General features: G+C 40.7%; 2 protein-coding genes across 4 annotated transcripts in view; one reads left to right on the forward strand and one right to left on the reverse strand.

Annotated features, from left to right (window-relative positions):
* The window catches only part of wu:fc17b08 (ligand-dependent corepressor), a 30,834-nt gene extending 22,563 nt beyond the window's left edge, over positions 1–8,271 (forward strand). For all 3 annotated transcript variants that reach the window (XM_061690357.1, XM_061690358.1, XM_061690359.1), the window contains exon 7: positions 6–8,271. In XM_061690357.1, the coding sequence (XP_061546341.1) occupies positions 6–4,392 (4,387 nt within the window). In that variant the 3' untranslated portion in view covers positions 4,393–8,271. The remainder of the gene's footprint in view (positions 1–5) is intronic.
* The window catches only part of slit1a (slit homolog 1a (Drosophila)), a 119,724-nt gene continuing 102,419 nt past the window's right edge, over positions 7,524–24,828 (reverse strand). Inside the window, exons 23-35 of the mRNA XM_061690838.1 lie at positions 21,454–21,525; positions 18,132–18,295; positions 17,808–17,932; positions 17,535–17,638; positions 17,240–17,379; positions 17,072–17,165; positions 16,846–16,983; positions 16,130–16,358; positions 14,694–14,824; positions 14,455–14,609; positions 11,809–12,097; positions 11,078–11,289; positions 7,524–9,803 (exon numbers count right to left, since the gene is read on the reverse strand). Coding sequence (XP_061546822.1) covers positions 9,562–9,803; positions 11,078–11,289; positions 11,809–12,097; positions 14,455–14,609; positions 14,694–14,824; positions 16,130–16,358; positions 16,846–16,983; positions 17,072–17,165; positions 17,240–17,379; positions 17,535–17,638; positions 17,808–17,932; positions 18,132–18,295; positions 21,454–21,525 — 2,095 coding nt within the window. The 3' untranslated portion in view covers positions 7,524–9,561. The remainder of the gene's footprint in view (positions 9,804–11,077; positions 11,290–11,808; positions 12,098–14,454; positions 14,610–14,693; positions 14,825–16,129; positions 16,359–16,845; positions 16,984–17,071; positions 17,166–17,239; positions 17,380–17,534; positions 17,639–17,807; positions 17,933–18,131; positions 18,296–21,453; positions 21,526–24,828) is intronic.

Below are 24,828 nucleotides of genomic sequence, written 5' to 3' on the forward strand. Positions count from 1 at the left end.
CGCAGTGAGTGTCAAGACATCCACATTGCAAAGGCAAAAGAAATCCAGTCCACCTCAACACTGGAACAGTTCATGGCCAAACTCTGCCGCCACCATCAGAGAACGATTGTCGATGCTATAGGTTTCCTGCAGACGGATGTTGCAGCCTCTAAGACGCAGCAAACTAGTGACTCTGGAGTCCAGGGAGCGACATGCTGCACTCCAAAATCTGATACAGTCACGCCTGAGAAGTCGTGTTTGGAGCTAGAGTTTCCTAGCGAATCCAGGCCAAAATTTCAGGTCTTGGATATGTCTTGTTCTATCCAAAGCAATAGGGTCACGAAAAGATTTCTAGAGAGTGTAGTTCCATTGACATCTGTTGTTGCCAGCCCCGTGTTGGATCTTCATAGCCCTAGGTCAGTGAGCAACAAGGCTCTTATCCCTGTAGAAACTGAGAACAACCGTCATGGTGATCATGCACCTCTTAAAATGAAAATCATGAAAAGCAGTAATGTTTCTGCTGGTAAAAAGTTATCTTGTGTGCTAACGACCTCGCTTACATCTGACTCCGACTCTTTGGAGGACAAACAAATTAACTCAAATTCACTGAACAGAACAGACAGTCCTAGCGCTAGACTCAGCTCATCGCTAAACAGGCAACATCAGATAAGTCAGGTTCATCATGCAATGCAGAGGGGAGCTGTGTGGCAAGCCAAGGGTGTACCAACTAAACAGTTTTCAGTTCCTGTGGCTTTTACCACAGAGTCACCACGAACTGCCAGGAAGACCATCCGGCCATCCACTCTTCAACACACTAGACCCGCCCCTTACAGGACGGTTGATCCTGATCTTGGCCACTGTGACATTGTTTACATTGACAAGCCAATTACAGAGTGTTATAAAGAGCAACGTAATTTGATTCCCCGTCGCAATGCTAGAAAAAGCACTAGAGGACATTTGTATTCAGATGAAATTTGGGAGTTAAAAACTGTCCGCACATTGGCAGGCAGGGGTAACTGTCTTAATCCAATGCCAGAATTGATTACACTCGTTACCCCCAAACAAAGCCTTTCCAAGCCTGAAGGTGTACCCCCGGTAGATATGCCTTTTGCTGGCGCGTGTAGAGAGACGATAAGTGAGGGGATACCCTCAGAAAAGTCAGATGAGAGTATGGTACCAGGGACAGGAGAGATGGTCGAAGTGGCAGCCAGTGAAGTACAAACGTTAGTTGTAGTAGAAACTAGTCAGACAGATCAGGTTCAGAGCAAGTTAGAGACCCCCTTACCCATCATGAACTCTGTAACAGAAAACACAGTAACAGATCACACAACATATAACACCAATGACGAACCACTCCAGTTAGACCAGGATGAACCTTCTGATGTCAAGAAAGTGAGTGCAAGTGAGGAAAGTGTAGCACATGCTACATTTGAAGTGGAAAAGGAGAACGAGCCTGAAACTGAAAATAATGAATCTACTGGTCAAGTAATGTCAGAAACAGCTGTAGAGAAATCTGAGAAAATCAGCACGCAAAAAGCTGAATCTCAAATTTCATCAGATAAAATACAGAGCAGTGAGGTGCTGCCCCTCAATGCTAGCACACCATCATCCATAAATCATGCAGAGAACCAAGAGTCTGAAAAAGATATGGGCGATGAGAGACCCCAGGAACCACAGCAAGGGATAGTCTCTGAAGAGACGGGAAAGTCCAAGAACTCTGGTTCAACTGAGGACCCAGTATTGAGTGAGCTAGAAGGTCCAACAGCTGTCGTTGAAAGTGTTGTGCCTGTAGCGACATTAGAAGAACAAGATGATACATACGATATTTCTTTGAAGACACTTGATACTCTCTTAAAGGAATTACCTCCTTGGCGTAGAAAAAAAGGCAGCGTTATCTCACTGCCAAAGAGGTTACAACAAGCAAAGACTATAATCGTGGGCTACGTAAATGGGAGACCTGTATCAGCCTCTGACAGAAGTCTGCGTCGTAGAGTAAATACCAGTAGCACCTCACCAACGAAAAGCTCAGTGAAACAAAGTCAGAAAATACAGAACCAAGTTGAGTTTGACACAACTGAAACCAAGAACTTGGTGAAAAATACCACTGAAACAGAGATTCCTGCAGAATCAATTGTGAATACATCTGATTGCCCACTAGTTTCATCTTCGGACATACCAGAAAGCCCAAAAGTTGAAGTCTCACCCAAATCTAAACCAATCCAGAAACACAAGCTTGGTCAGCAAGATGAACCAACTGAGAACAAACGACAGCTAAGATCAGCTGTCCAGAAAGGAGATGAAACCCTTTCATTAGTACCTTCAACTGTAGTCCCATCCGTTTCACCTCCAAAACCTAGTACTACCCCTGCTCCTCCAGAACTGCCTCCTTTGTGTCTTCCTCCTTTAGCAGAGTCGTCTCAACCTGCAATCCCTGAACCACCTCAAATGAACTCTGTCCAACAGGCACCGGTGGAGTTAAACATTGAAGAAACTCAAACAATAGAAGAAACTCCAAGTTTGCCAGTCAGACAAAAGTTAAGATCTTCAAATGTGGGAGGAAAGGAAAATAAAAATGAGAACCAGCAGCTTTATGTAGAGTTAACCAGTCCAATGGAGGATAAGGCTTCTCCTAAGACTGAAACACCAGCACATGAAACAAGAGGAAAACGTGTTCTTAGACTGGAGCCTGTGACACAGAAAGCAAATGCATTATTTTCAGATGAGAATTTTGGAAGTTCCCATCTTAACAGCGCTTGTGGAGGAGACAACCTCACAAGAATGCCATTGAGGAGTGAGAGTAGCAAGGCTGAACAGTGCCCTCAACCTGCCCCTCAATGCCCACCAGACAAGAAGCTTTCTTTGCGATCCCAAAGGTTGTCTTCACCCTCCACCAGTGCGCTCTCCGTATCCGGAAAGAACACTGAAGTGGCATTACTGCCCAGAACACCTCCTGAGAAAATAATGAAAACTCAAATGAAAGTCCCTACATTACCTACTGCATTATCAGCCTCCCCTGTAATGGGACCAAGACACCAGCCACGCAAACAGACCAACAAGTTCTTAGAGGCACTGACTAGAGGGGAAAATCAACACCTGCTTACCAACTTGAACCTCAAATATGATAAGATGCAGAAAGGCTGGCTGCAAATGGACAGAGATGGCCAGACAGCAGCTAAATATAAAAACAAAGCAGACAGACAAGCTGCCATATGGAAAAGTAAACGTAGGGCTCGCAAGCAAAAGTCTTTGGAGCACCAGAAGTGCTCACCGGTGCAAATGCTCTTCATGAAGGACTTTAATCTTTCCAGTATTTGTCGCTGGTTCCTGGAGTCAACCGAAACAAAATCTCTCATCATTGTTAAGAAAGTAAACACACGTCTTCCATCTGAAACTCAGCTGTGCTTCCACAGCTCGTCCAGTGGGTCAGGAGCATCTCAGGGTGTTTTTCCAAGCTTACAGGCAGAGCGCTTAAAGAAACATCTTAAAAAGTTTGCCATCACCTCTCCTGTGAAGAGCAACCCCAAAAGTCAGAAGCTGATAGCTAAAGCCCTGGAGCAGGAGATGACCTCAGTCAAGGGCAAAGAGAGGCGAGAACCTCCCAGTGCTGCTCACATGTTCAATCAGTCGGACGTCTGTGTTAACGCTCGGGGACACTGTGAACCCCAGAAAGCACCCGGGAAGCCTAAGAATCCGGCGAGTGCCAGGATTTTGAGGAAATACTCCAACATTAGAGAGAAGATGCAGGTTCAGCAAACCAATGTTCGACTAAAAAGCATCTCCAAAAGCTTAAAGGCCAACAGTTTGAAAAGATTTCCCACAGAATCTGTTTCTCAGTCAACCTTCAAGCCTCCTGTGAAGGCACCCAAAATACCCCGACCTGTTCCTAAGCCCACAAAAGCGTCAAATATGGGAAGAAGGAAAACATTTGCAAGAAAGAGGGTGATGAAACATCGAGCTACCAAAGCTCTGAATGTCAGTCGGGTAACGAGGTGTTCGCAGCGACTGAGTTCTGTGGTCAGCTTATCAAAAAGCAAAGCGGACAAAAAAACATCGGAAGTTGAAAAGGATGGGGAAAAAGTCGCCAAGAGCAAAGTGAATGCTGGGAAATGTCAAATAAATGTCTCACCAGATAGGAGAGAAATCAAAGAGGCCCCTGAAGCCGCCCTGCAAAGTGTGGACGTGAAGCCTCTGAGCGTTCCTGACCAGGTGTTGACAAGATCCCAGAGCAAAATGGAAGCGGTGGCAAAGAGGCGCAAGCTAGCCAAGGAAAAAGCAGCTCTCAAGTCTGCCAGGAAGGTTGAGAACATGAGCAAAAAAGTTGCTGTGAAGAGAAGTTGCTCCACCATGTTGTCACGTACCAGATCTCAGGAGCTCCTGGCGACTCCTGCTAAGCGCACCAGAACGTCGAGGTGAAAATGACTTGTTTCTTCTTTGATCTGGAACATGTGAAAAATAAGACCTCACCAAAGTCGGTATGCAAAAGCCTTTGGTAAAGCTTTGACGGGACAAAATGCAAATGCAATGGTTTGCTGGGCGTCGGCTCGGCGCTTCAGGGACTGCACATGGACCACAGCGGCTTTAACTTTTTTTTCATTTTTTTTTTTTTTTTTTTTTTTGGAGACTTCTGACATGACCGAACAAGACAAAAACCTCATTTCCTTTTTTGGGCTCTGTGGCAACCAGGTGACACTAAACCTCTTTCCATCCATTTTCTTTCCCCATCCAATAACAACGTGCATCCTGCGCCCCGCGTTCTAATCACAGCCGATGGCCATGTGACTATCGTGACCAGGTGCCTTATTTATGAAGTTAAAGAATGTTTCCTCCTTGTTCATAGTTCGAAAACAAGTGTATGCAAATAATCTCGTGTTAACTTGGCTGACAGATGTATTTTTCTATGCCCACTTCCACAGCATTAACTTTATTGTAGTTGCATTAAGATTAAGTACTTTGTGTTTGATTTGTTCTTGGACCTTGATTTATGTCGAGATCCATTCAAGTACACAACAAACAAGCCTGCCAGGAAATTGCTGAACCACCAGGGGTGTTTTTATTTCAGGAAGCCTGAGGAGCATTAAAAGGACATTCCAGGCTGGTGAATACATATTTAACACTTTAACACTGTAAATGAAGACCTTGTCCGCCCCTTTTTATTATTATTATTGTTATTTAAGTGCTGTGCGTCACCTCCTTAATGTAGCCCATCTGAAACAGTCCACCAAATATTCAAACTTGAACGTGTTTATTCACTTGCTATTTAAATATTTTGGGTTTTGTATATTAGACAGAGAGAAGTGCTTTATTTGTGGTAATCTCAAGAATGAACGGGTTTATGTTAACATGGTTGTATTTTTGCTGGAGTTGACATAAAGATGGCTGAATTTGTTTGCTTGGTCTCTGGCTTTTTAATATTATTTTATTTTACAAAAGGCCCTAAAACTTAAAAGTTTACATTTGCTGATTAAGGAGTACTGGGGCCATACTTAGCAACATAAAAAAAAGTCAAATTATGACACAAAGACAATAAGATATGTTACAAGAATAAATAATTTTCTTCCAGAAAAAGTAATCTTACAAGAATTCACTTGTAATTTTACTGAATAAATGACTCAGTCGCTTTCTATAAGATGTCTTTCATGTAGTATCGTAGTTCAATATACTGATGGTGTTGTTACTTAATGAAGATGAAGACTTGTTCAAAATTAACTGTTCTCTCACTACTTGTGAACAGTTTGTAAAAACATTGCAACTTTTTTTTCCCAATCAGTTTTGATTCTGATAACGTTTTCTTTAAAATAGTACAAGTACTGTCATAAATTTCTAGTAAAACAGCTTTAAAAAAAAAAAAAAAAGTGAATTCCTGTAAGATTGGCATTTTTCTTGGGAGGGAACACTTTTTCCTACATTACAACTTTAATATTTTCTCATAAAATTGTGGCTGTCTTATCAGATTTTGAGAAATAGAATAGAAAAAAAAAAGATACAATTCTATTTTTGTAAATTTGAATTTATCTAGCAATACCTATAAAATGCAGCTAGGTGACAGTGTTGCTCTGAAACACCTTACTGTTCCCGCTCCATTAGTCTGTCAGCCGTCTTCAATGAGGGAGTAGTTTTACTTTTAGTTTTGTTACGCAGTGGTTAACGACTCTTCATCTTTCTGTTCCTATGACAAGAATGTGAAAATTCACAATAAAACAAAACAATTATTAACTGTTAATAAAGGTATTGATGACAAGAGTTGGATCCTGCACCAGATTATGTAAATTTTGACTGGGATTTTTATTTAATTTTTTTTTTTTTAATAAGAACAACTTCAAACAACATATGGAACAAATAAAAACAATGGAGGTTTCATGTTGCAAAGAAAATTAGAAGAAATGTAAGGCCGTGGTTACACTTGAAGTGTGACCTGTATGAATTCCGCATGACAAATGTTCATCTGGTCTTTCATAGATGTGACTACTCTAGATGCTTAAAAACTTCATACACAGTGAACTCGCACTATTTGCAGAGGAAAGGGACCAGGCTGGACCGTGACTCTCGAAAATCTGCATGTAATTGATGGCTACTAGAATCACACTGGGGGGGGAAAAAATAAAAATATTTAATCCCCCAAAATCTGTGAATAGGTGGGGATAAACAGTCAATGAGTGTTTTGGGGATTAGTTCTTCCCCCAAAAAGAAAATACAAAAATAAGAAACATTTGAAAAGAAAAATCTGCAAGTAGGTGAATCTGTGGGTGCTGCAAGAAAAAAAGAAGAATTTTTTGAAAAGAAATTTAAAATAAAATCTGCAAATAGGTGAATCTGCGGGTGTCGCACTGCTAGTATGTGGGGGTCCACTGTATTATGTCTCGGGATCTGTGTTAATATTCTTTTAGCATCCATGTGCATATTTCATCAGTCGCTCCAGTTTTTACTGTTTTGTGAATTTTTACCTGAGGAAGGAAATGACAAATAATATTTTCTCCAGCAAAAATCAATGATTAAAGAGTTCAAGTCTGCATTAAAACTTGGAAGCTGTGACGTCATTTCAGCCTATCAAAATTGTTTGTCGTCAGAGAAGTGCTGCCCCCCCAACTCCTTGTTATAATGGTCCAAAAAATTAATAATCTGATGGTGCCATTTCAGGTGTGTCAAGCCAAAGGAACCTCACAAACTCCTTTGCTAGTTAACGGCGGTCACTCAAAACGGGCTCTTGTTCTTTGCCTTTGATCCTGGACACCCACTTTGTGCTGTAGCCTATTGCAGATTCACCATACATATTTTGCAACTTTTTGAAAATATTTAGTGGTGGTTCCCATCACAAAGCAAGAAATGTAATTACAGCTCTCATCCAACAATGACATCATTTCCAAAATGGCTGAAAGAGGATAGGCTTAAGCAAAACTTTTAAATAAACCTTCAAACAAGTATTTGAGCTACAAACTGTGAAAAAGTCTGAAAAAAAAATCAATTATTAGTAGGTGAAATTAAATTGGGCTCATTACTTTTTTACTGCCCCTCGTAGTACTAATAAAAAGACAAAGGAGGAGTTAAAAGCACACACATAGAAGTTTAATGAATGAAAAGAGTGGAATTTTGGTAAACATTTTGTCGGTGGCACTACATACATTCAGCATCATTTTGGGACTTATTTCGCTACAATCCCACCATCAAGTCGTGTGACAAAGAGAAGCAAAATCTTTTTACAACATCGTGTGGTTTACATGAACATAGTTATGTATATCATAGCTCATAGGATGGAGAGTTTTACTGATTGAGTTACAGTACATCTCAATATAGCACAAGCACCACTAAGATGGCTACCAGGAAGTTGTACTTGTACACCAAAGAGACGTGAACCAACGGAAGCCAAGAAAAATAAAAGTCACATTCCACGAAAGGTGTGCCTTTATGAGGCACACAGCCAATAAGGAGGACGGTGAGCGTCCGTACGGTTACATGATCACCAGAATCCGAATTCCAGAACAGTATGTGATCCATTCTAAACTAAAAGACAGCTAAAAGTTACCACTTCATGAATAAGCATATTTATTATCTGTACACATTTATACATTCAGCTATGTGCTCACTGCAATTGGCACCTCAATAAAACGTTACTTTTTTTTTTTTAATACCAGCTAGAAAATGTCCTGACCTTTCATTGTGTCATAGCGGTTGCACGGTTGTGTTATTTTCCTAACACAAATCATGCTTGACAGCAGCTTATTATGATGCATATTGAACTTCAGCTTCATTTTTTAATGTAATTTTTAAATTAATTTGTAATCTTTTTCTTCTTTTTGACATTTTTGAAAATAGGAAAAATGCAACGCACGCTTAAATGCATCGCCGTACAAAAAAAAATAAATAAAAAGAGGAGTGAAAGCAAGCTGAGGCGCTCACGAACGGGATGTAATATTCACATGGAAGACAACATATACAATATTCAACGACAGAGTTCTAGAGCAGACCAGCAGTGGCTCTTATAAGTGTACAAGTGCATCGCAATACATTGGAATATGGTAGAAAATTCAATTTAAGTAGCTCAATTCAAAACGTGAAATCAGCATATTTATTATCATTTCAATGATCATATTTTACAGCAAACGGAAACTTAAAAGTCACCTTTAACCAGTACAAGAAAAATCACAAACATTTTTAATATAGAAATTAGGTAAGAATTGGTCTAAAAATATTGTTTTTAAAAAACAAAGGGTCTAAAAACGTGTTTCATAAATTTGTATGAGTTTCACTTTTTGATTTGGACTAAAAGCTTCCCACCATATTCTAACATTTTTTATAGATGCACGTGTGCGTGTGGTCCATTACTACTTGCCATTAAATGTTGGACAAATAATAATAATAATAAAAAAGCCAACGCCTTTTACCACCAATCTTCCACTTAACATAGAAAAATACTATACCAAAAAAAAAAAAAAAAAAAGAAATACAAATATATATATATATTAGAATCTGTTAGGCATTTCTATATAAACGGCGAGTTTTTTTTTTTGGTTACATGTTGAAATAAAATAGAACAAACAAAAATGAGAAATGAAGCTGATACAACAGAAAACTATAATCAAATCAATCAATTACAAGTTTTACGTTTTTTTTTTTTTGTTTTTTTTTTTTAATCTGTGATCTTTTGCTCCTCTTGTTTTTAATACTGTAGGTGTCAAGAGGAGTTGACGCAAGATGGCCCCCTGTTGGAGGGAGGGGGAAATACATGCTTGTCAAGCCCGGAAACTCATGTACACTGTATACTTGAAGTCACCGCATCCGCACTTGATTATGTGCCACTCAAACTTCTTTTTATGTGTGTGTGTGTGTGTGTGTGGATGTTTGTGGTTGACTGACAAATAAACAAACAAACTCGGCTTGGCCAATTGTCCAGCTCTCTTCTTCTTTCATTCTCCCCACTGTCCTCACTCCTGTTTGGGGGTGGAAATCTCTGGAGCCTTTTGAGTTGCCACTCTGTGATACTGTCGCTCACAAAGCACATGTCCTATTTTACAAGCGTCGGAGTCCTTAATATATAGATAGAGGTTTTATATATATATATTCTTTAGAATCTCTCTTTTCCATCACGTTCTAGACGTCGCAGCCCACGCAGCCGCACTTGATGCTCTTCTCCACCTCCTCGCTAAAGGTGGTGCCGTCGCTGCACTCGAACGTGTATTTCCGACGCTTCATCCGCTGGCTGGCGCAGCAGGTGCCCGCCTCGCACGCGCCGCTGCACTCCACCCAGGACACGGTGCGCGTCGTCTGGCAGATGGCGTAGCCCCGCTGCACCTGGTAGAAGTCTCGCATGGGCTCGCCCCGGCACGCCGACTCTGAACGGTAAAAAGGACACCATTAAAAAGTTAAAAAAAAGAACAGACATTTTTAGTCAACCAAATTAAGACTTTTTTTTTTCTTGAAAGATTATGACATTATTCCATTCCAAAAATATATATACATTTTTATGGAAAATATATATTTTTTAAATTACACGAATCTGAAAAATAAAAAAAATACTTTTGTTGGAATATTCTAACTTTTTCTCAGATTTTTATTGAAACATAGGTTTCCTAAAACATTAAGACATTTCTCATGAAATTACGATTATGAGTTAAAGGGGAAACAAATAAACTAATAAAAATACATATTGCATTGGGTGAACATTTTTATTACTACTTTTTTTCGAAGAAAAAAGTCACCTTTCTCATAATATTAAAATCTCAAAAATTACAGTTTTCTCATATGATTAGGATTTCTTTTCTCATACGCTCAGGACTTCAATTCAGATTTGTATTTCTTAAATTCAAAAATAAATTACAACTTTTACTGTCATATCACAACTTTTTTTTGTGAAATTGTAGCATAAAATTAGAACTTTCTTCCTGAAAAAATACAAGGCAGATACTTTATCCGTGTGAGATTTTGACTTTTTCCAATACATTTTGAAAGGAAACATTTTATATTAGCAGAAGAACAATGAAATCTTACGAGAATATAGTCAGACTCGTGTGGAAGAATAAATATAAAAAAATTATACATTAAAAAAATACTTTATTTTTATTTTTAAACATAAAATTATTCCTTTTCCCCCTCATAAAAAAATATCCCCACTGCTCTAAAAATACAATTTTATTCAAGAATAAAGTTGGAATTTTGCTGGAAAAGTCAAGAGAACAAAGTAGAATTACGTGAATAAAGTTGCTGTGTTAAAAGAAAAACTCATATGATTATAAAATAAATGCATTAATATTACAAGCACTACACATTAAAATGAGATCACGACAGGAAGATGCAACCAGTTGAAAACCTTTGCAAAAGGTAACTACAGTGGATATGAAAAGTCTACACACCCGTCTGGCATTTTTCTTTTCAAAGCCAACAAAAATATGAATACTTTTCCCTCGCCATTGATGTGACCTATTTCCTGCTCTTGAAAAGATTAACTTTTTTCCCAGTGAGTTGTGCAGGTCATGTCACATTGATGGTGGAAAAAGTTTCTAATTATTTTTTTACATCACTAACACCTGGCATTTGAACAGGGTGGGGCGGGGAATAGACTTTCTAAACCCAACGCCACCAGTGATCAAAATAATCAAAGATTTCAGACCTGCGTCACAGAGCTCCCCAGTATAACCACTTTCACAGTGACAGTAGGCGTCTCCCGTGTCCGAGATGTGGCAGCGGCCGTGTTCGCAGGACAGCCGGCGGCAGGGGTTGAACAGCTCTCCCTGTTGGTTGCACAGCGCACCGCGGTATCCTTCGCTACACTCGCAGCGGTACGATTGACTGTCCAGCGGTATGCACCGGCCGTGGACACATCTACAAACACACAACAACGTGTCTTGTAATGCGTGTCACAACCTCACAAATTGACAGTCATTCGGGAGGGGGGGGGGGGGGGGAAGGAGCGATGGAGGGAGGGGGGGTGGCAGAATTTGAATTTGAATTTCTTAACAATGAAATCTGAAAGTTAACAATGAAATCTGAAAGTTACCAAAGAAATGTCGTAGTGGAAAGAGAATAAAGTCGTTATGGTATCAGCAGTCACAATAACGATGTCGGAATTCAAGGCGAACAAGACGAATATTTGACGATGACTTGAGATAAGAGTGTTTTGAGTTACGAGCATTGACCACCTGAAAAAAGTTATCTCGTAATTAAAGGCACCAGTGTTTTTTTCCCCCCCTAAAAACAATGACTAAACACAAAAATTTCATGAGAATACTGTCAAAATATTTTTAGGGGAAAAAAGTCATCATTTCATGAGAAAACACAATAAGAATGGAGGCCGAATTTTACAAGGAAAAGCTGATAATCTGATAAGAACGGCTAACATACTTGCTGCCTTGACAGGGGTTGCCGGCGGGCTGGTCACACTGCTGTCCGGCCCAACCCGGCCGGCAGTGGCACACGGGCCCCTGGAGGCCGTCGGGCTGGCAGATGCCGTGCATGCAGTAGATCTTCTTGCACGGCTCGCAGCCCGGCACCACGCCGGGCTTCATTTGGGTCTTGGTGAAGTCCTGGAGCTCGTTGTTGATGTACAGGTTCTGGATGCAGCCGTGGAAACTGGAGCTGTTCTGGACCTGCCACAGGCGGAAAGCGCCCGGGTGCACGCCCACGGGCATCCCTGGGGGAGGTCGCAAGGTGTTTAGAGGAGTGACGGTCGCCAAGTAGCAGCACAAACACACAGCTAACACAGGGAAGGTATGAGTGAAATGGAGGAAAGGCTTTTCAAGCATGTGTGTCGCACAGTGTCTCATTTGTAATTACATACACAGTGGTGCCTTGAGATACAAGTGACTCAGATAACAAGTTTTTCCAGATACGAGCTGTCGTTCAGCCGATTTTTCTTTGCTTTGACTTGCAAGCGCAGACTTGCGGCGATACTGTTGAGTACTATACTGTATAGTGACAGTGAACACCACATACTGTAAAATAAGCAGCGGTTTGGCAAATAGCGAACCGTTCAACAAAAGAGGCGTTCCAAGCTGTTCAACGCCCCTCCCAGTTCAAATTTACATTAAACAAAGACAATTACAGAATTAGGTGTGCATTGAAAACAACGTTGCCTTAAGAATGGCCTCCTAGCTTAATGCAAACGCTACTTAGCATCTATTTTGCAGTGCTTTAACCCTTTAAGCAATGGACTGAACACAAATGGTGCTGCAAGAACATATAGACAGACAATATAACCGAGTGATGTTAATGCTGTACTGATGAGCACAGAGGAGTTGACTCAGTGACCAGTATATCTGTCTGTCTGTCTGTCTGTCTTAGACTGCCCACAGGTGGCCAATACAGCCACCCTAAAAGGAGCAACATTATTTATATTTTACAATGGTGTTATTTATTTTAATTAAAAATTTAAAAAGTATTAATGGATTAAGCTGGTTTAAGACACGGGCGATCTGTGTTACGCGCGTGGTCACAGAACACACTATGCTTATAAGTCAAGGCACGTGTGTAAATGGATATGAGTAAGTACGCACCAAAAGACACAGCATCCTTGAAAGAGAGGGCAGCAGCTCATATGAAAAGGCTTCTGTTATGATTTTGAATGACATCAACACACAAAACACATTTGCAGCCACTTCTCATGACAAGTTTAGTGGTTACCTAGCAACAACTCATTTACATGGCACAATCTCAAAAGTGGCCAGAAGTCACACACAAATATTTGTTGTGCTGGTGAAATCTGTTGGTGCTTGACTTTTAAGGCAGTTGAGGGGTTCATAACAATTACGCTTGTAAAATACTGTACATGGACACATGTGACAACATCACATTTAGAGGATGTAATGGACATATAGCAGAGTAATGGACATATTGGGGGGGGGGGGGGGGGGGGAATCTGAATTTTACAAGGAAATTCCTAATGTTAGAATTTGTATTTATTTATTTATTTATTTTAAACAAGAAAAAGTCACAACATTACAAGAATAAGGACATAATTTTAACATAATAAAATGGAAGTAAAACAAAAATAAAGGCAGAATTTAAGATTTTATACTAATTATAAGAATAAATTACAAATATTTCAGAAAGTCAAAATTTTATAGACAATAAAATATGAGAAAAACTTGAGAGAATGAGAATTAAGTCATTACTATTATGAAAATAAAGTTGAAATATTTCTACATTTTAAAGACATTTTTAATATGGAGATCAAACTCAGAAGTTTACAATAAAAACAACAACAACTAAATTGACGTTTGATTTTTTAACATTTAAAGTAATATTAGGAGAATATGGTCATAATTTTACAAAAGCATGTTTAATAAATAATTTTAAAATAATAATTTGGAATGCCCAAGTACAGTTCAGTTGTATTTAACTTTAAAGTTCAATGCATTTGCATTGAATTTTTAAGAACTGTTATACGGACATTTATTCATTTATTTGTATTGAACTATTTTGTGCAACAACTTTTAATTGAATCATTATTGAAGTACTGTACAGTTTCCTCCCACATCCCCAAAACATGCATTAATTGAAGACTTTAAAGTGCCCGTAGGTGTGAATGTGAGTGCGAAAGGTTGTTTGTTTGTATCTGCCCTGCGATTGGCTGGCGACCAATTCAGGGTGTACCCCGCCTTTCGCCCGAAGATAGCTGGGATAGGGTCCAGAACGCCCGCGACCCTAGTGAGGATAAGCGCAACGGAAGATGAATGAATGAATGAATGCACAGTTCCCCCCCCCACCTATATTTAAGAGCAGTGTAGTGTTAGTGGTTTACAATAATATTAAATATATTATATCCGTCTCATTTTCAATGAACACTTCACTGCACTAGAGGATCCACGAAGGTGACGAGTGGTCTACTTTTTACAGTCATGAGTGGCTCAGTTGCGGAGGATGAGGAGGAGTGGGGCTTTTGGTTGTGGTGGCGGGGGGGCGGGGGGGGGGGGTGATCGACAGTAGTAGTAGTGTAGTAGTTAAGAGTGCCTGAAGAGGAGGGAGGTGTGTTCTGGAGAGGGCCCCTACCCCCCACGTATAGTGGAGCCTCTCCGTTGAGGGGCCGCACCGCCCCGAAGCTGTCCATGGTGGTGGGGAGACCCCCGTCGATGGACAGGTTCACCATCTGGTCCAACGTGACGAGCTCCACCGTGTGGAACTGACCGTCGTTGATGGTCTCGGCGCTGGCGGCGGGAAGGAAACGTGACAATTGTCAGAACTGGAGCGATCGTCGACAATGTCGCAGCGATGCGGTATGAGCAGCTGACCTGTAGATGGCGTGGCCGGGCTGGCTGCCAGGGTCGTAGCTGACCTTTACGTGACCCTGGTACAGCTCCACCGCAATGTGATCATTGTCTCCGTTGTACAAGAGGATGCCGTTATCCTCTGCCGTGGATACCTGAAGACACAACAGGCAGGAAGAGTCACACACTTTTTCAAGAAAGGATCCTAATATAAGAAGTTGGAATTTTAGGAGAATAAAATTGCAATTTTGACAAATTCCAAATATTGGAATTGAATGAGAAAGGTTGAAATATCAGCGTCAATTTGAAATATTTTGAAAATAAAATCTCACTTTTATGAGAAAATGTCATAATACATTATCGAATGAAAAGTTGGAATTTTGAGAAAATAAAGTTATAATGCTTACAAAATACAAAGTCATTATACGAGAAAGTCTTACTATAATGAGAAAAGTTACTATTACTCTACAAGAACAAAATCATAGTAATAATAAAGTTGTTATATTAGTAGAGCTCAGTCAGAACTTTATGGAAAATATTAATATAGGAATAGTCTGAATTTAATTAAAAAAATGTCATAATTATAAGAATACATTTTGAAATTAAAATCTGAATTGTATGAGAAAAAGTAATACAGTGGGAGAATGAAGTCGGAATATAAAAAAAAAAGTCAATACTATTTTATGAGATTATAGTTAAAATAGCCGGCACGTTGGACGACTGGTTAGCACATCTGCCTCACAGTTCTGGGGACTGGGGCTCAAATCCCGGCCCCGCCTGTGTGTTGTTCGCATGTTCTCCCTGTGCCTGGGTGGGTTTTCTGGTTTCCTCCCACATCCCAAAAACATGCGTGATAGGTTGATTGTAAATTGCCCGTAGGTGTGAATGTGAGTGCGAATTTTACAAGTCAGAACTATGAACATAAATTCCGAGTATTTTAAAAAATTTGAGTAATTTCTTGAAAAAAAGTTTTGATAATATCTGATTATTTGTAATTTTAGAAGAAAAAGTTAATATTACGATCCAGCCATCCATTATCTTCATTAGTGTCAGGGGGTTAGTTAAGGGTTATCCGCAGACTAGCCAGCGTTTAACCAGTTAGCAGCCACCCACTAACTTGAACTCACCACTTTCTTTTGACAACGCCCACATCACTCACCAGGCCAGGCCCCGCCTTTTAACACCACACACACTCAAATACATGGAAAGTTTAGTGTGGAACATGGTAATGGCGACCCCAAGTGGACAACAATAATAACTGCACCTCTCATACACAAGGCAAAATCAGTTTTGATCAGATTACTTGATTAATTGATGGGACAAGTGGTAGATTAATTGATTCTAAAAATAGAATCAATTCGATAGCCGCAGTCCTAGAATGTAATGTGAAAAAGTCAACATTTTAAGAGAATGAAGTCATTATGAGAGTAAAGTTTTAGGTGGAGCATGACGGCTTGTACCTGAAGGGTGATGTTGGCCTGCGGCCAGTTCTTGAGGTCGGAGAGCAGCAGGTAGGAGTCTCTGTCCACAAAGTTGACGCTGACCAGCTTCTCGCAGCGCGGCCCGCCAAACTCCGGAGGACACTGGCAGAGGGCGCGGCCGGCCCGCTCCACACAAGGGGCGCTGTTCTGACAGTCGGCCAGCTCGCACAGGGACAGCAGCGAAGGAGGAACCTCACACAATTGACCTCTGCACACAGAAAAGAAAGAAGGAGCACATTTATGTACAGTAGTTATACTTACATCGCTATAATCCATCCATCCATTTTCTGTAACCGCTTCTCCTCACTAGGGTCGCGGGCGTGCTGGAGCCCATCCCAGCTATCTTCGGGCGAGAGGCGGGGCACACCCTGAACTGGTCGCCAGCCAATCGCAGCATCGCTATAATGTGTAGTTATTTTGTTTAGATTTGATAGTTTTATTATGTTACTTCTGATTAATATACACGTTAATATACTGTATGTATTACTCATTTGTGTTAAACTTTTTTTTTTTTTTTTGTGTTTCCCCCCATTTTGGTTTTCCTGCTTTTCCACAGGATTCTTTCCTGATCTAAAAGATTGCCTCTGGCTCTGTCACTGTATTGGAAAACCCAAAAACTAGAGCTACATCCATAGATTGGAGATGCTTTTTAAAAAAGAGTAACACCATTGTGTGTACTTTGATGCGATCCTCACCTGTAACCTTGTTGACACCGGCACGTGTACCCGTTCAGTTCGTCCACACACTGGGCTCCATTCTGACAGCGATGCTCCTGGCAGTCGTCGTAGTCCACACCGCAGTCGTCACCCACATAACCAGGAGCGCACACACACCTGACACACACAAAAGCAACACTTGAGTCTAATTTCTGCAATGTGTTGTTGTTGTTTTTTTTCCTAACGATGTATTTAAAACTCTGACTTGGGCCCAGAGGAGGTGATGAGGCAGGTAGACTGATGTTGGCAGGGGCTTCGTCCTGGGGCGCACACGTCCTCCATTTCCTCACACATCTCCCCTGCACACACATAATTTGTAATATTGCAAACAGCAACATGAAGCTGTACAGTGCTGGCCCGTGCGTCATTGTACCTGTGTAGTAGGGGGGACAAAAACATGTGTAGTTGTTGACTCCGTCCACGCAGGTGGCACCGTTCTCGCAGTCGTTGTCTTCGCAGTCGTCAATGTTGGTCTGGCAGACGGTGCCCTCGAACCCCAGCGGGCATGTGCAGCTGCAACACACGCGCACACGCACGCACGCCCGCAGACATCGCCATGTGTTGTGAGACTTCAGCTCAGACAGAACAAAACCAGATTTCTTCGATTTCCAGGATTTCACCTGGGAATAATCATTCGAAATCTGTCCATTGGAGATGATCTTCCTCACCTGTACTGTCCCTCCTCCTCCAACTCCTGATTCACTTGGCATCGCCCTCCGTTGGCACAAGGGTTGCTCACGCAGGCGTTCAGAGTCGTCTCGCAGTTCCTGCCCTGAGATGAGAACCCACGATGAAGAATATGTAGCATTTAACTTCATTTTGTTTTTGTTTTGTTCAAATCTTTGTTTGTTTTGTTGTTTTTCTGTCACTATCAATCAATCACGGTCAGACCAGCAAGACGTCGACGTCTTCGCTGAGCGTGCTCAATGACCTAGACTGACCTTGAATCCCGGAGCACAGTTGCACCTGTAGATATCCACCGGGTCGCTATGACAAATGCCTTGGTTCTGACACGGGCTGGACAGACATGGGTTACACTTGGCCAGCACTGCTGTATCCACCTCACCTAAGTGCATTGAAGAAGCATATGGTAAGCATAAACCTCCTGTGCAAGAACTGCATGAAAATGGAACATGTCTATTTGGAGGAAATGCATTTTTTTTTTTTTTTTTTTTTTTAATACAGCCCTCGTGTTGGATCTTGCTGGTCTGTGCTGGTGCACCTAATGTTGTGAGTGTATGTTATTAGAGCCAAATATAGCACACCCGTGCATTCAAACTTCTTTGCCGGTGTGGTGAGCAGCAGTTTGCCCTCCAGGCCACGTGGACCAGCACAGCGGGCGATACCGGGCTCTTTGTATCCGGTCTTGACCCAGTCAGACAGCCAGCGCAGGCGGCAGTCGCAGTACAGCGGGTTGGCACCGATTGCTCTGATAAAATACAAGTGAAAAGAATCTCTCAGCATGATCAAATCTTACAATGACCAATACGGGAAGCGGCGATGCGGGTAATTGTGCGATACAACCATGAACCGTGACCTTCACTTTTGAGCGGTGACCTCTCCCCTGCTAGTGTAGTGTTTCACATAGCTGACTTTTGTGCGGCTAGTGTGGTAATGAGCCCCACTCAAGTTTCCCATTAACTCGCCAAGTGATGGACGGATCCCAGAGTTGAAAAGTAAACAAAATATTTACTTGTGTGCTGTAATCGAGTACTTTTATTTGTTCTTGATTTCTGTAACTTTACCCTTACTTAAGTAGCTTGCATTTAAAGCTGCATTTAAATCAAATCTAGAGTATAGACAAAAATATATCTTTTAAAAACACCTGCTAACTGTTTCAGTGATTACTATACATGTTGGTCGCCCACTTCAGGTCCTGTGAGATTGTAATTCCCAGGAACTTGAAGGTCTCGACGGTTGACACAAGGCAGCTGGACAGTGTGAAGTGCTAGAGGACACTGCATCTTTTTTTGCACAATTGATTTTTGTCAACGTCTTTATGTCTCCAAAGTGTTCTGTAAATTGACTGTCTGTTGTACTAGAGCGGCTCCAACTACCGGAGACAAATTCCTTGTGTGTTTTGGACATACTTGGCAAATAAAGATGATTCTGATCTGATTCTGATTTTACTACTACACTTTTAAAATGATTGGCTTTCGACCTTGTGTGAGACATCGATTATATTTTGGATTTTATTGAATATGTCTATCTTGTACTTTAGTTTCTTTTTTAAGTTTAAATTAATAAATGGACTTCCTCCCACATTCCCAAAACATTCATGTTAGGCTCATTGAAGACTCTAAATTGTCTTTCAGTGTGAAATCGTGTTTGTTTCTACATGCCCTGCGATCGGCTTCCGACAAATGCAAGGTGTACTCCTGAATCTTTAAAACATTGTACTTCACTACATTTTAACACTACTACTTAGGATAAAAATGTAACCGGAAACCATTGCAGTGATTTTTATTGCAGCACATTTGTTAAATTTATAATATTAAATCTATTTTAAGTCTCCTCATTTCCACTTAACTTTTGACCCAGAGATTTTATTTTTTTTTTTTAATCTGATTTTGATTTTACTGTACTGCGCTGTTCTTAGAGTATGTCTTTTTAAAATTAATTTTTTAAAAATTTGAGTCCAGGACATTTTAGACATGTTTGTATGTTTGTGTGTTATTTGTATCTAAAAATATACACGTTTCTTTATGCACGTATACTTTTTTTTTTTTTTTTACTCAGCACTTTGGACAGTGGATGTTGTTTTTAAAAGTGCTGTACAACCAAAGTTGGCTTGGCTTATTGTATTCTGCGCTTGACTATGTGATGTTCTAGTCGAATGTTCGTTATTGGCCAGTGTGATGTTGTCCACGTGTTTAATTTATACTATTGCATTTGCATTCACTTTTCAAAAACATTTTCATTGCTTCATTAACAAGACACCACCACCTTGCAACCCTATTAAAATTAAAATAACTTTGACTCTGAGTTGATTTAAAATTGCTCTTTAATGTTTACTTCCTTTTAAAATGTCATTAAAAAACCTGTACTTCTACGAGAGTGGAATATTTGACTCTTTTTCCAACTTGTCCAGCTCTATTTGTGTAGTACCCTGCACAACCAGCTGGTGTCTCTCTACACCGTCAACCAAGAGAAACTACTTCGGAGCAGTGGCGCATTTAGTCATTTGGAGGCCCAAGGCAAACCCAGTCATAAGGCGCTTCACATCCATTTACTGGAACGATTTTGAATATTAATGTTTGTCATCAACCAAATAGTTTGAATTTCTGAAATGTTTGAAATTCTCCTCTCTCTTGAGCTAGATAAAGACCCATAGATCCTTCTTGAGGATTATTCTCTAACAAATGAAGCATCGCAACACTTTTACCTTCATTTATAAGAACATTCATTAACACTTAATATAGTTTACTATTTTAACCGCTTTAATAACCCTATCCTCGTGATGAAAAGCGTTACTCTTGTCACCCTCCATTTCACTGACAGCAGTACTACTGCTGCTAGCAAGACGGTGTGCTGTTGTCTGTTACATAAATTTGGTGTCTCTGTGGAAAAAGGTCAAAACCATAAAACTGCTTTCCTCTTCTTCCGCCTTCTTTGCTTCCCCCTGCTACACTGGGATAATGCTACTTCACTATTTTCACCAATCAACTATTTTGTTTTCCTGAATCAAGTTTGTACATGCGCAGAAAGAAGATGGAACAGTCCATTGCATGAAAGGGGGACGGGGGCGTCGAAATGATCAGTTTTTTGTGTGTGAATTAAGACTGATTGCCTTTCAGTTTTTACGAAACATTTGGAAGCCCCTGGAAATCTCAGGACCCCTGGCAACTGCCTACAGTATGCTTGCCAAATGGTAAGTCTGCCATGGCATCAGAGTCAACTCTGTGTGTAGTGTGTATGGTAGTGTGTAGCATGAGTACAAATGTGGAGGAACAAAAGAGATGGAGAGATTATTTATCCTCCATGCCGCACTGCCAATATGGGACCACGAGACGCTCTTAAGCGCTGGTGTCACGGCGGGATCAATGCGGGCTCTGTCCTCACGCTCCTGAATCGATGCACTTCCATTACGGCGGCGCATAGGCTCATCTTTCAGGCCCCGCCAATAGCTGACACCTGACATCTGCAAACACGGACGCCACTTGACCGGGAGCAAAGATCAATGGCCCCTCCGTCTTGCCTGGACTACGTCTTCCTCCTCCCTTTGGCACCACTCTCACCCTGATAAGTCTATTGATCAGGATTCAGGAATGACGTGTGTGTTTATATTAAAAAAAAAAAAGTGCAGACATAAATAAGCACACAGATCTGTGCGGACCATCTGAGCGTGTGTATGTTTTGGAGATAGAGACGGGACAGTGGAGGGCTCTGTGTGGAGCTTTAACCACAGAGCGCTTAATTAGAGTAAGGGGAGGGAGGTCGAGCCCACCAAAGAGGACTACAGACCTGCCACTGTGTGACATACTGCTGCCTGAAAGCATATGTATGTATGACTGCATGTGTGTGCAGATGATATTAGATAAGCTGGTGAATACAGCGTGTTTGTGTGTGTGTGCGTGCGACACTTACAAATGGGAGAGTGAGGCCACGTCGCCGAAGATGCCATCAGGAAGCTCTGAGATTTCGTTGCCATGGAGAGACCTTAAAGGTAGAGGTGGGAGTAAGTCACACTGCATGTGCCAGTCACAAGTCTTAACGATGAAGTTTCTAGCAAGTCCCAGGTTACTCTTCTGTACTGTTAGCGCTCACGCCATATATTGGAGTGATGATAAAATATTTGTTCGCTAATCATAGCACAAAAAAAGTATGTTTCCACCTGTAAAATCTAACTGAACACCAACTGAGAGCATTCATTTTTTTATTGCGTGCAGACATATACTTACATAAATGAGTCAATTTGAACATCTGTTTAAAAGTCCTGTATTTTGGTTATTTACACCTCCATAGAGTGACTCTCTAACACAGACAGTATAAAAGTGTAAAATTCATAAAAAAAAACACTTTGTTTTTTGTGATACGAGTGTCTAGAAAATGCCCCTCTGACAGCTGCTTGTGTTTGACCCAGTTTTGTATCCACTTGGTCCATATTTGGCTAAGACCGCCCCCTTTCCGCTAATTGGTTGCCTCCATAGAGGGAACCACTTATGAGAACACACGTGTTTGTTATGTTGATAATGCTGGGTCGCAGTGGAGAGGGAAGGCGGCGCTCTTCACTGGTGACGTAGATGAGCTCCAAAAATTTGAATAACCCGATTTCAGGATTCTCGGCAAAAAGACGTCTGGAACTCAGGAATGCGTGGATGATTTTAATTCATATTTCACGTTTACTGAGGCACCAATGTTACATCAAAAATACCCAAAAAAAGTTGGTTTGGCAAAATATGACCCCTTTAAAACAAACAAACAGCATGACAGCGACAAGCAGATACTGCAGAATTAAATATGTCGAGTAGACAAATGCGAGAACACTTACTGACTTGTCTTACAAAATGCATGTACTTGTTTGTTTTTTGTTGGTCAAACATCATTAGATGTGTAACTAACCTGGTTAATGGAGAGTTTAATTGAATAGTTAACAATTTAACCCCCCTTAAATTTGATGAGTTATGGCAAAAAAACTAATGTGAACAAAGTATGCATTCCTCCTTTGTCCACTTTAATACAATGACTTATTATGGTAGCTTATTTAGAACCACTGACAAAGTTTATAGTGAAACAATTGACAATTGTCCTCATTGCTGAAGAAGACGTCAACACTGAGCTTAATATTTGACTGAATGCCGCGTGGGCGGTAGCTGCTTTGAGCTTATAGTTGAGCCTCGTGCAAATACGTGAGGCTGTTGAAGTCCGGAGGAGGACACGATCGAGTTTCAGAGTGCGTCTGGCTGGCAGGGCCAACAACAAGCGTAAAAGGCAGACAGTAATAGAGTTGCAGCATATTAAAAGTGCCTTTCAGGAACTTTACCCCAGAACTAGGAAGTTTTAGAGGACCACTGTGTTTTTGGAACTCAGGAGTTACTCAAAGAACAATTTGCATTACCCCAAGAGGTTAAACCATCCAATTTTCTAATGTCTGTCCTCATTCCCATCCCAGCTGATTTGGGGCAAGAGGTGGGCTACACCCTGGACTGGTCGCCAGTCAATCGCAGGGCACATATAGACAAATCTATCTCGAAACAATGTGTCTTCAATGAACCTAACATGCATGGTTTTGGAATGTGGGAGGCAGAGATAGGCAGTAAAAACCTACATTCACTTAAGTAACTCAATGGATGAATTGGATTTATTTGTCTGAGTTGTTCCAATGCTATATAGTTTTTACTTTTACTCAAGTTTTTTTGTGAAGAAGAAATGCAACTTTTACGCCGTTACATTGAGCTCTGTTGCGCTCGTTTAATTGTTATCTATCTATTAATGCTAAGACGATCTATTTGCTCTAGTTCATCAGAGAGACTTCTGTCACGGGTATCACCATTCGACTTGAAGGCCGGCAGTCACATGACCTCCCGCAAAGTCTCCACGGCTCCACACAGAAAGCAAAGTTTTCAAAGTGGCTCATTTACGTGACTCATGGCAGAAACAACGGAAGCTGTCGTGCGCTTTCATTTGTGTCTGCCTAAAACTGTCTCCACTTTGAACTTCAGAATACACATTTTTCATGGTTTTCTATGTAATCTCTGCCTGGTGAGCCTATTGTGCTGTTTTTCAACTGTAACCCCCAAAAAGCTTATTTCTTGTGGATGAATTTGCCTTAATTTATGTTATTTAAAAAAAAAAAAAAGATTTAATTCAGTATTGTTTAAGTTACAGTAATATTGTTGGTCAATAAATGAATTTGTGCTTTCCCACTTTATATTTTGTCTATTTGACATCCATACTTTGATTAAGAGAAAAATATACAGAAATTCCACATTACTCGGTACTTGTGTAGCTTCTTTCACCGAGTACTTAAAACATTATTTGGAGGTTTTTTTTTTTTTTTTTTTTTTTTACTAAAGTAATATTCTTCTAAAGTAACAGAGCTCTTACTTGAGTACAATTTTTGGCTAGTGTACCCACCTCTAGCCAATATCTATTGTCCGCTAAAGGGAACTCTCGCTTGCCATTCAAGCTCGAATCGCCGCTTGTCGTGAATCATTTCTTTGTCGTTAAAGTTAAGACTGTGTTTTCTCTTCAGGTTTCAACATCAACAGTGATTAAATTCTTCTTACACTTGTATGATAGTAAATAATGTTAAACAGTTAAATGCGTGAATCTCCCTCACATTAAAACATTGTCTGTAAAAGTTACAACACGTTTTTTATTGTTTTAACATCTTTCTGTTAAGGGTGGATAGGGTGTTTGACAGCGATGGTGACAGTTTGACTATGGAATAGAATATTTATATTTTCATTGTTTTTCATGGGGAAAAATAAATCATGTAATTTTCTACTTTAAAACAAACATTTAATCTTCTCGCAAAAGAACTGGCGTGTCACCAGACTTCCTTCCAACAATGCTGTGGTTATTATCAGTCAAGGCAAAGCAATTGGCACAGCTGCACTGAACGCAATGAAAGTGTCTTGAGACAAATTAAATGGCCTGAATGTGGAGGCGGATGCTTATGAACGAGTGACCAGCGAGCGGCATGCCAGTGTGCCAGCCTGGCAGAGTGCTCATGGGAGCAGGCAGCCAGGGAGTCTCGGGCAAGCTACCTGATCCACTCTCGTAATTACACCCTCTCTTTGTCTTGTGCGCAGCTGTGCATCATGAAATCACATCATTTTCATGGCTGGTGTGCACAGACCTGATCATGACTTCATGCATCATGGGGGAGGGGTAAAAAAAATCAGCATTATGTTGCATGTACCTGCACTCCTTAAATGAGTCTTCATTTTTGACGTGACTCACACTGAGAATATGAAAGTTATTATTCATTTCTCTTTTTTTGTTTGGATGAATGTC

The sequence above is a fragment of the Phycodurus eques genome, chromosome 11 (genome assembly GCF_024500275.1).
Source record: "Phycodurus eques isolate BA_2022a chromosome 11, UOR_Pequ_1.1, whole genome shotgun sequence".
NCBI classification, from domain to species: Eukaryota; Metazoa; Chordata; class Actinopteri; order Syngnathiformes; family Syngnathidae; genus Phycodurus; species Phycodurus eques.